General features: G+C 35.4%; 1 protein-coding gene across 4 annotated transcripts in view; it reads left to right on the forward strand.

Moving 5' to 3' along the window:
• Nucleotides 1-12,188, forward strand: part of LOC125277427 (CUB and sushi domain-containing protein 1-like) — a 750,178-nt gene that overhangs the window by 718,986 nt on the left and 19,004 nt on the right. For all 4 annotated transcript variants that reach the window (XM_048205771.1, XM_048205772.1, XM_048205773.1 and 1 more), the window contains 4 exons: nucleotides 2,507-2,683; nucleotides 4,337-4,516; nucleotides 7,624-7,797; nucleotides 10,680-10,853. In XM_048205771.1, the coding sequence (XP_048061728.1) occupies nucleotides 2,507-2,683; nucleotides 4,337-4,516; nucleotides 7,624-7,797; nucleotides 10,680-10,853 (705 nt within the window). The remainder of the gene's footprint in view (nucleotides 1-2,506; nucleotides 2,684-4,336; nucleotides 4,517-7,623; nucleotides 7,798-10,679; nucleotides 10,854-12,188) is intronic.

The following is a 12,188-nucleotide window of genomic DNA, read 5'->3' on the forward strand; positions in this document are numbered from 1 at the left end:
GAGCGTCACTTCAGAGCCTCATCAGCTGCGCTCGAGCCTCGAGGGATCTGGGAACCCTCAAAGTTTGACATGTAATACTAATAGTATTAATCCATTAGCAATTAATAATTAGCATAATAGAAACTAATAGTATTAGATGTCTATGCACCTGTGCATCCTCGCTCATAGCTCCTCAGGAAGCTTCCGCACGCCTCGTTCCTCACCTCTTCCTGGTGCATTTATAGAATTGAAATGGCATTTATAGAATTAAAATGGCCTTCGAGATTTTCTTCGATCATTTTCCAGGTCACAGGCTGGAGGATGGAGGAACGAAGAAATGAGGAAGCATCCATTGGAGTATCGAGAAGCACCCAGGACAGCATATATGAGGGAGAAGGGCTTCTAGAAGCCATGGCAAATATTACACACAAAATAAAGCTCTCAGATAGGAATATCTTTTGTAAAATGACTTATCGTGAGAGGAAAATGACTCATCGAGAGAGTTTTAGTCGCATAACATTGGTTAATGGAAACGCTGTCATGTCGCAATGGTTTTTTATTGACATTTGCAAATGTTTTGTGCAAATCTGTAATGGAAGCGCGGCTTCTGTTAGAAATTGTTCATACTTACATTAGTGTTTGTATAATTGATATTTAGTTTAGATAAATAGTTCATTCAAAATTAAGTCATTTAATGTAATTTAAATCTGATTAACCCGCACCTATACATTTTTACCTTTTACATTTTACCAATTTCATTGCAGAGCTCCATTGTATATCTCATTTTGTAATTTTGTTATTTTTAGATAAGCAAATAAACCTCCTGGAAGCTGGAATTTGGAAACACTCTAGGAAGTATTTATACCACATTTTTAAAGGACAATAACGATGTGCCCAGTAGCTACTCAGTGTGTTTTATCACTAATTTATTTGTTTGTTTTCTGCTGCAGACAGTAAGACAGGATTGCGTAAAAGAAATCGATAAGATACATTATTTAGGGCACATTCATAATTGAATAAGGGCTTTAGCACATAGCTTAGCTGAGATTGAACGCTGTGGGGGGCAACTCAACAGTGGGCTTTAGTACAGTTGTGGGGATTACAGACAGTACTTTCTAGATACTGGACATGAAACACAAGTGTCTTGCCAAATAATGACAAACAATAATGAAACACAAATAATGACTTAAAGTTTGAAAATATATCTGTTTACAGCAGCCTTCCACTGGGATCTCATTAACTCTTAATTGGTCCAGTTTTTCTCTATTTACTTAAGTTGTATACTTTTTAATCTAAGAGGATATAAGGGCCAAATTACAGCTACAAACTTTGATGATAATAAAGATTAAGTGAGTCTTGTATGTCTCCAACTATTTCAACAACAGTTCTACTGATTAAAATAACACTAGCAAGGGTAATTATAAGTTTTAGTATCATAATGACTTCTTAACTGTAACTTAACCAACATCCAGTTGATCTTATGATCTTGAATATACTCTTGGGAAAAAACATGGATTTTTTTCTCTTTTCTTTTCTTTTCTTTTCTTTTCTTTTTTTTTTTTTTTATATGTTCACATTCTGATCCTCTGTCTGAAATGTTATGATTATGATCTTCTGATTTTACTGAGCAGTTTCTTTGCAAACTCTCCATTTGACTGTGCCTTGAGTACAAAACAATCTGCAGTAAAATGCTCCGAACAAACGTAATTTTCTGACATTATCCGGGGCGACACTTGTTCCTGACACTGTGGTCCTTCTGAAGTCTGTACAGAGATGCAAATGAGCTGTTTAAACAGGTCACATCAGTGTGAAAGTTCCTTTACTCTTCCATTTGTCCTGTTGTCAGAAAAAAAAAAAATTGGACTAGGAACTAAGTTGATCTACTATAGCAACAACATTCTACACTGCAAAATAAAATAATCAGTATCATAATGATCAACTCAATCAACACTGGTTTCCTATTTATTTATTCACAAAATTCTGTTGAAATTAATACACTAGAAAATGTCCTTGATGCATAGAAACGCTCTTAATTTCTTAATTTCTTGTTCCTTGTTTCCACAATAGCAATGAAAATGAATCATTTATTGGCTGTTTCACGCGAGTCGTCATAATTTAGAAAAGCACTGGTGAAAACAGTTGTATGGACACCCGACCAATTTAAGGTTGTCACACTATTAGAATCCAAACTCTAATTAACCACATTGGAGTGTATCATCTTTACTGCCCTTATCTGAAAATGCCACTTCAAAGTACAAGGGAAAAAAAAAAAAAAACACCCCGTCAAAAGCTCAAACTAATTGGAATTGGAATTTCATCTACCTTGCCACCAACACTGCAGGCTGTAAAACACGGTGCTTGTGGTGTAATTTGAAGTGTTTTGCTTGTGGCGCTAGCCCTTAGATATGTTTCACAGAAGCACTTCTCTCTCGACTGCCGTTTTCTGTCGCGTCAGGCTGCAGTCTTTTTACTCCTAACGTTTTGGAGTTATCTCTTTAAATTCTTTGGTCTTTGATTGCCTTCTCAGCTGTATCCTGTGGAAACCCTGGAACGCCAGCCTACGCCAAGATCGTCTTTAGCGACGGGATGCTGTTTTCCAACTCTGTGACGTATGCCTGCTGGGAGGGCTACAAGACCTCTGGCCTCACCACTCGCCATTGCACCACCAATGGCACCTGGACCGGCTCAGCTCCAGATTGCATCGGTCAGAACAACAAACTTTACTCTCTTTGATCACAGCAAAATGATATACCCTGATTTTGCAATTATACAAATATTGCTTATGCAATGTACCCTGTGTGATTTAGTAGCTGCACCACTATTAGATCCACCACTATTAACAAAGATTGAACTTGTCAACTAAAGTTTCACTTTTTAAGTTAAAAAAGGGGTGGGGGTGGGACAACAGAAGGAATCTTCATCTTTCCATAAAGTTTAGCACTTTTAACTGCATGATATAAGTTTTGTGTAATAGCCTGTAGCGAGAAAATATACAGTTGGGTCCAAAATGTTGATACCACATTGAAACTCTAGGTTTTACAAAACAATTTAAAGGTGATAAAGAGGATATTTTCGTCGACTGAGAAACCAAAGACTGTTACTGAGTTTTTGAAATGAGCGCATGCGTAAGAACAGCGCCCCTCCTTCACAGCTCGTGCACGAGTATTGGAACACGAGTGTTTACCACCGGCATTCGCTGTGTCGTGTTAGTGGATTCATTTTGTCGGACTCACCGCAGGTAACTCATAATCTGCAGTTGTTACTCCCGTCTCCTGATAAAAACATTGCATGCAGCGCTTGTGGAGTGTGGAAAGTTACTGGAGCGCACAGCCACGCTCGTCTCTCACAAGGAACGTCATGGCAGTGATTGACAAGCCAGAGGGCCAATCCGCGCACGTCTCTCACAAGGAACGTCACTGCAGTGATTGACAAGCTGGAGGGCCATGATGATCGCGTAAACGATTGGCTGATGTTTTTAAGGCCCTACCTCGTGCACAGATGATGTATATTAATATTATTCCTTTCAGTGCACCTAATAAATAGTATTTTATCAGTTAGTAAAGACAGTTTCAAGTAATATTGCAAAAGTGTATAAAACAAAACATCCTCTTTAGCACCTTTAAGCCTAGATAAAGCCAAAAAAAAAAAAATTTCAGACTTTTTTTTTTTTTTTCAAAACGAACACAAGACTATGTACTCTGAACTATTCTCACTAATCAAATTTATGACATGTGAATTCCCTTTTATGAAATGTAAAGTGGATGTACATGATTATCAGGTTTTATACAAACTTGTGGAGCTCGAGTACTGCTGTCATTAAAGCAAAAGGTGGAAAAAACAATACTAAGACATTCTGACATTTCATGTTAATTTTTTCACTTGAATTGTTATGCTGATAATTAAACATACATTTAAAAAAAAATAATAATAATATTAAATAAATTAGAAAAATGCAAATTGTAAGCATTTTCACATGTAGATTTTTGGTCCCCAAAAAATAAAGATAATGTGCACAAATTTTACCCAAAAGTCATGGAAAACTTTGAATATACAGCACATTCATAAAGTATTCTGACCAACAAAAAAAAAGATAACAGCTGAAAATGAAAGTGGTATGGAGTGTAAAATGTAAACATTTTAAAGCAATTCAGCAAAAGGTTGCAGCAAAACAAAATGTGGAAGAAAAAAAATGAAGGTGTCACAATACTTTCTGAATGCACTCTAAATTTGATTTCTGAATTTTTGCCTAAAAAACACTTCTTTTATTTAATTACATTTTATTTTCAAGTTCAAGCCTTATAAATTATTAAAGAATGTTCTAGAATGTTTGAGTCTAGCTGATTCTCTCCCTTTGTAGTTATCAGCTGTGGGGATCCTGGTCCAATTGCCAACGGAATTTACATTGGAAAAGAGTTCATATTTAACAAAACTGTTCACTACCGCTGTAACCCTGGGTATGTGATGGAGCCCCCTGGTTCATCTATTCTACGCTGCAGCAAAGACGGCACTTGGAATCAGACCAAACCAAGCTGCAGAGGTAAGCTCAACTCCTAAATGTACAGAAAGTATTTATTTTTTTCCACAATTCTTTCTTTGCAGGCAGAGAGGGCAACATTTCCTGTCACTCTGCAAACAGTATCATGAGAGCTTTTAAAAGATATACTAATACTGTGGAGTTCTTAGCATCCCAACATCAAAAGCCTTTCAGATGTTTTTGATCTTTGTTTTTTTGACTTGCCTGGCAAGTGAGATTATTCACTTATGAACTCCAAGGAGATGTTGCCATGAAATGTGTAGGATCTATGTTATCAGATGTCAGAATGAAATTAGTGAGTGGTGCAACGAAGACAGCTCAGCCTCCTCACGATCATTTATAGAAATTATCAGCTATTTGTTTTCGGATACAGGAAGAAATGTGATGCATGCTTGAAATTCAGAGCGATTTTAGTGCGTAATCCCATTTAATCATTATTTCCTCCTGTTAGCAATACACTTCCTCCCGTTAGCAAACGGAGCGTAATTATCAAGGAAAGAAAATAAGTAACTCTAAGCCCCTTGTTAGCATACAGTGCTTTTAGATCTCACTTTCCCTAGTCTGAACAAGTGATAGAAGGAGGTGTTTGGTTTGGACACATCTTCAGTCAATAATAATGATGGTGATGAAATCAGGGCTGTCGGCTGTTCAGAAAGCCTTTAAAATGCCTTCCAGTTCCATCCCTTCGTTTGAACTGAGGTAGCAAACAGAATGTGGAATTTCAATTTGAATGTAAGACAGTGAAATTTAAATACACTGCTGGTAAGTGTAGGTTTTAATGTTACATGTGGTATTTGCAGAAATATTAGTTTATATTAATAATCAGTGTTTGAAATGCCACCTTATAGTGGTTTGTATTTAATTTATATATGGATAGTTGTGAAATATTTTGAAACACATCTTGCAGTGTGATATGCCATATTAAAAAATATATTTTTTTTCTAATTCTTTTATAATGATTATGCATGCACCTTTATAATATAGAGATTACATGGAACTTTTAAAAATGTATTCGTCACACCTAAAGACCATTAATTTAGGCAAAAGGGTAAAAAAAAAAATGCTACAGCACCTAAAATATTCCCTTTAATGCATTCATATACATTTTGTTGTAAATGTTGTTATTGACAGAATAAGCTCATGTTAAGCATCAACTCCCCTATTTAATTATATATATATGCTACATTTTATGGATCATGGTCGAAAATTTGTGCAAAATTTAAGTGATGCTTCATACAAAAATTCATATATGTTTTTTATTATTATTACTATTACTGTTTTGAGAAATATGTGCAATCAGTTAAGATCTATTCTACATGTCACCAAGTACATTTTCAGACAACTAGTAATAATTTCAATTTAATCATGTTTTTTATCACACAACTTGGTTTGATTAAAATCTTCTGTGGTGTGACTGTGCTCTGGTGCTCTTTGGTTATTTTTGACCAAAATAATTTATGTTTGGTAATCAGAATGGTATGAAAATTGGTAAAGGTTTCGGCACTTGCTGTGTGAACATATATGATGTGAACACAAAAAGGTTAAATTGTCCTGAAAAAAAAGTCACACTTGTACTCCGTGCAGTCAAAAATGTGGAAGTGAATGGTAAACATATTTCCTCTATTAGTAATGTTTGGTACTGCACCCAAACAAAATTTTACTGAAAGCTAATTTAAAAAAAAAAAAAAAAAATATATATATATATATATATATATATATATATATATATATATATATATATATATATCAACCTCAAATTTGGAACACAACTTGTTTAGATGTATGGCTTTGATTTTCTTGCAGTTTGAGAGTAAAACATGTTTTGGAAAATATATATTTCATATAAAAATTGAAAATAGTATTTTTGTGCAGTTTTCATTACAAACTTAAACTTTATAACTTTTTTTAAGTTCACTTTTTTTAAATATATTTTTTTCAATTAAGCAATAATCAACCAAGTGTCTTCTTTAAAAAGAGGCCAAACTTAAAGGTGCCCTAGAATCAGAATTTGAATTTACCTCGGCATAGTTAAATAACAAGAGTTCAGTACATGGAAAAGACCAATGATCCATGATATCATGATATTTTTAGTGATATTTGTAAATTGTCTTTCTAAATGTTTCATTAGCATGTTGCTAATGTACAGTTAAATGTGGTTAAAGTTACCATCGTTTCTTACTGTATTCACGGAGACGAGAGAGCCGTCGCTATTTTCATTTTTAAACACGTGCAGTCTGTATAATGCATAAACACAACTTCATTCTTTATAAATCTCTCCAACAGTGTGTAATGTTAGCTTTAGCCACAGAGCATAGCCTCAAACTCACACAGAATCAAACGTAACCATCTAAATAAATACTTTACTCACATAATTCGAAGCGTGCATACAGCATGCATGACGAACATCTTGTAAAGATCCATTTGAGGGTTATATTAGCTGTGTGAACTTTGTTTATGCGATGTATATATAGTCGAGAGCTCGTGGGGCAGAGGGAGCGCATCTCTTAAAGGGGCGGCGCGCTGAAAAAATCAGTGCATAGTTAATGATGCCCCAAAATAGGCAGTTAAAAAAATTTATTAAAAAAAATCTATGGGGTATTTTGAGCTGAAACTTCACAGACACATTCAGGGGACACCTAGGACTTATATTACATCTTGTAAAAAAACAATCTAGGGCACCTTTAAGTCTCTGCTCCAAAGCATTCAAAATTTAGTTTAAGTTGGAAACTTAATTTTCAGGTCTATGCTCAAAAAGTGGTTAACAGGTAATAAATCGATTAATAAATACTGCAAAAATATAATTTATTACCATTAAAAATATATATATTAAAAACATTATTAAATAAAAACATTAAAAACATTGAACAAAAATATTGTACATTAATTTAATTAAAAAATAAAATAAAATAAAATAAAAATAGAATAAAAAGTCATTTTTGAGCACTGTGCGACGAACACCAGAGGGTTAAATTGCTATGCAGTCAAATACAAAATTTCTGTAATTCCATCCATTGTGCTATGGCCAATTCTAATTCCATCTCATGAAATTAAATTGATCCAGTTATTAAATATTGAATTCTGTCCAACTTGGTTGTGGTGGTGTTTTTCAGTCATCATGTGTGGCCAGCCTCCAGCTATCCGCTATGGGCGAGTGGAGGGCTCAGACCTGCAGTGGGGTTCTAGTGTTACCTACAGCTGCTTTGAAGGATACCAGTTGTCCTCTCCTGGAATAGCCACATGTGAAGGGAACGGCACATGGCGTGGTGAAATCCCTCAGTGTCTGCGTAAGTACTGCTCTGTTCCATTAACACAAAACATTATTAAACCCCATTAGCACATCCATGAAAAGAGGATGTAAACAATATGTTTTGCTTCAGTAGACAGCATATTAAATTACAAATGAAAATGAGGCTGTGATGGATATAAGTACCGTCCGTTTTGTGCTGACATACTTCACACTGCTTTCTGCAGTTCTTTTTGTCCAATAGAAATTTGTGGAAAGATGTATACAAGGTATGACCTGTCGCCCTGATAACAACTAATACCCATGCAAATGCAACTTCTGCAAAATAAATGATGCCATCACATCATATATACCATCATACTGCCCAGCTCTAAATCCATATATGGGCCACAAGTTGATATTTTCTGTGGCTACATTTGTTGTGTTTGGAGTATTATGTCGCTATGATGGAAGGTTCATGGCTTGACTGAAATTGTGTGAAACGCAGCTACAGCACATCATAAAACCTGTTTTGACATTTTCAATACAAGTGTCAACACATCACAAATGGATCCCTCACGTAGCCTGGCTTTCCACCATGCAGTGTGAAAGGTACGAGGTGCATGCACAGAATCTGCTGTTAAATCCTTCTGGCTTTTATTGTAAGCCTTTGACACAATGTCAGCTGTTATAACAAAAAATCCTCGTTAAATGTGCCATAAAAAAGAACCCATACCGTAAGTACCCACTCCAAGAAGCACTATTATATAGAGGAGAACAGGGCTAGTTGTTTAGTTGTCTCACAAGAAAGATGTCATGAGGACTATATCACAGTAACTAAAAGTTTGGAGGCTAAAGACGCAAATGTTTGTTTTCTCAAGCAGTGGTTTTGTATGTTGGTTTCAAACTCCTCATTCAAAACTATCCTGAATTAGAAAGTGAATTTTGTGAATTTTATCCTCCAAACTGAATAGTTAATATATTTGTAATAGCTGTTGGATAAAATCACAATGATATATATTCAAACAAGTGTTAATTATGGATTTAAACTGAAAGATTTAAACTACTGTAGATTATTATTATTATTATTATTTTTTTTTTTTTTAATGTCTGGATGTCAAGCTCTCATGTGTTTATATGTTGCCATTTAAATAATTCATTATTTTGAACATTTGATTTCATGTAAAGTAAGCAATAAGGTATGAGAGGCTGTGCTGTATTGTGTATACAGTCACAGCTGAAGAGCGTTGTTAGGCCTGACTCGAAGCGTGGTACCTGTGTTCTACCTCTTCAACCATGACTGTACTGACAATACAGCACCTCATCTGATGGAGCTGAGGCTAGGAACTGTTCGCATGAGATGTGTATTTTATATTATATTTCTTCACACATATGACTGCTTATTTCTCAGAATGAGAAAACATTATTTTCTGTCTTAGTTTAAACCACACCTGTTTGCGGCTCAGTGCAAGTCTTCCATAAAAAGTATCAATAAACAATATAACTCAGTGAACATACAGTACGTACCTGAAACAGAAAACTTTTAAATAATGTTCCTTGTGCACTTCGACCATTGTGGGCTTCCCAAAAAAAATTATTTTTGGTATCTTCATGGGAACTTACCGTAGACTATTGTTTTTATACTGACCTAAACTGATTTTCTATCCCCTAACCCTATCCCTAAACCTAACCCTTTACAGTAATCTTATTACATTTTTATATAAATATCGTTTATTATGTTTATTAATCCATTTCCCTCATTGGGACCTCTGGTTGGCCCGTACAATGTAAGTGATCTCAGGTTTTAAACATTGTGTACACACATACTTGCATATGTGGTTTATGGGGACTCTCCATAGGCGTAATGGTTTTTAAACCCATCTCTTAAACATAACTCTCTTAGAAAAATTTTGCCATTTGGTTTATGAGGACACCAAAAGGGGCTACATTGTATTGTTTACAATACATTGTACTACCAATGTCATCATACCAGCTGATCATGCAAAAACGTATACCAGCACGCACATATCTAGACTTTCTTTGACAGGGGGAGGGGTGTGGCCTCAAAAATTAAAGGTGAATGGCACAGACAAACCATTCCAGTTGGGGTCACAGACTTGGTTACATTACATAATAATACAATATAATATAATATAATAAATTATAATATAATGGTCTATAGTGTGAAATTATGCTTTATTTTTAGCTTCAGGAACAACGGTGACAGCTAGTCCTGGCCTCCCCAACATTATATACCTCACAAATGCAGCTCATGCTGAATACTGCAATCTAGTTGACATTCAGCCTTCTCGAGTTCTGTCATATCGCACCTCAGCTACATTTCCTCCACTGGTTTCCTATACCTGCTAGAATCAAGTTCAAACATTTGCCTTAGCATACAAGGCAGTCATTGGTCAAGCACTCTCCTACATCTAATTCATGCTAATACCTAGGAATATTCGCCCACTCACCCCAGCATTTGATGGATTCAACTTCCCCTACGTGTCAATCCTTGAAACCCTGTCAATCTTCAAATGCAGTCTCCAGACTCACTTCTTTCAGCAGTAAATGCATTAATACAAGATCATATTTCAATTGTTTTGTTTATTTTTGGCTTATTTCCACAAAATTGGTTTGTATCTATATTAGCGGTAATTTACTAGTAGCACTTTCAGTTTGCCATCTGTTGATCCTGGCTGTCTCAAATATGATTCTAAACCTTCTAAATGCCTTAAAAATAATCCTCAAAAATAAGTGTAGCACATGGGAATACAAGCAAACAGCACTATTATAACAGTTTGACTACTGAAATGTGATTTGACTGCTGCAATTTGTCTAATTCAAACACACCAACACCTTTCATCACAAAATTACATTGAAAGTAGCTGAACTTAGATGTTGATGATACTGTGAGAACTAACTAACTTTTTGTGTCCTTTATAGCTGTGTTGTGTGGAGATCCAGGCACCCCTGCAGAGGGCTACATAGAGGGACAGCAGTTCACTTTCAAATCAGAGGTGTCATTCTACTGCAGACCTCCGTTCCTGCTGGTGGGCTCCTCCAGAAGAGTTTGTGAGGCGGACGGTTCTTGGAGTGGAATGCAGCCTTCTTGCATTGGTGAGCTACGCAATGGAATTCCATGGCGATTTAATGCGTTAATTAGATTAATTAATCACGGTGAAAAATAACACGTGAAAGTTAACGCATTTAACGCACTTGCCCTGCCCCACCCTATGTAGGTCATCTGACATTTCATACAGTTGATTGATGATGATGATTATTAAGCAGGGCAACAACTCACTGCATGATGGAGCTTATAGAATGTAGTTAGAATGTCCCTAAAATTCAAGATAAGGGGCAAAAAATGCCCCTGTTTGAGTTTTTGTCTCATATTTACATCATATGATATAGGCTAGTTAAGCTATATCACACGAGTGCTGTTTTTCTGTTCAGAATAGCACAAGTGCAAATGTGATACTGATTTTATATAACAGTTCAATAAATAAGAAGTTAATAGGCCTATTGTGTTATTTTAGGCACAATATTGTCTGTTTTGCTCAATTTTGCCAATGAAAATATAAAGACAAAACAGAACTGTTAGCTTCAAGTCCAACTAACGGTGAATGACATCAAAGTAACGTGAGAGCGATTCAGAAGCATCCCGAGATGTCTGCTCTCTAATCACTCTTGCGGTACTTTGATGTCATACACCGACCGGTCTGTGCAGCTTCAAGTTCTACAAGTCTAATGATTTAATGGACCATTCATAAAGAGAACCATTCCCTTTACTCCTGAAAGAATCAGCCGTTTGAATAAATTGAATAAATGAATGACTCGTTTTCAGACCAGCATGGCCATGGGCAACAGATGGGCGTGAGTGCATTTGTTTTTTAAACAACATGGCGCTGGACGTGAAAATGATAACTGCGTCAGGCTGAAACTAGCAAAAAAACACGCCTGCCGTCGCATTGCACCGAGTCTATGATAGGGCCCAATGACTTAATCATTAAGATATTTACCACCACCTACTGGCAGTTTTAGTTTCTTATTTAGAGCATAATTTCATTAAAAATAATTCCAATTAATAAAAAATGAAAATTCAGCCATCATTTACTCGCCCTCATGGTCCAAAAGAGTATGTGTAATAAATTCTTTGTAATAAACTATTTCTTGCTGATTTAATTTTTTGTAATGTCTATTTGATGCTTTACACAATAATGACTTGAAATTATCTTTTGGGAGTAATTTCTCAGCCAAATTTGATGTACGATTAATTTGCGATTAATTAGATTAATTAATCGCCACATCATGTAATTAATTAGTATAAAAAATGTAATCGATTGACAGCCCTAATTCAGACTCAATTTTTTTGCTTCCTTATGTTAAACTACTTTAAATTACTATTTTTTCACATTATACACCATAATGACCATAAACCATAATGACAAAGCA

The sequence above is a fragment of the Megalobrama amblycephala genome, linkage group LG10 (assembly GCF_018812025.1).
Source record: "Megalobrama amblycephala isolate DHTTF-2021 linkage group LG10, ASM1881202v1, whole genome shotgun sequence".
NCBI lineage: Eukaryota > Metazoa > Chordata > Actinopteri > Cypriniformes > Xenocyprididae > Megalobrama > Megalobrama amblycephala.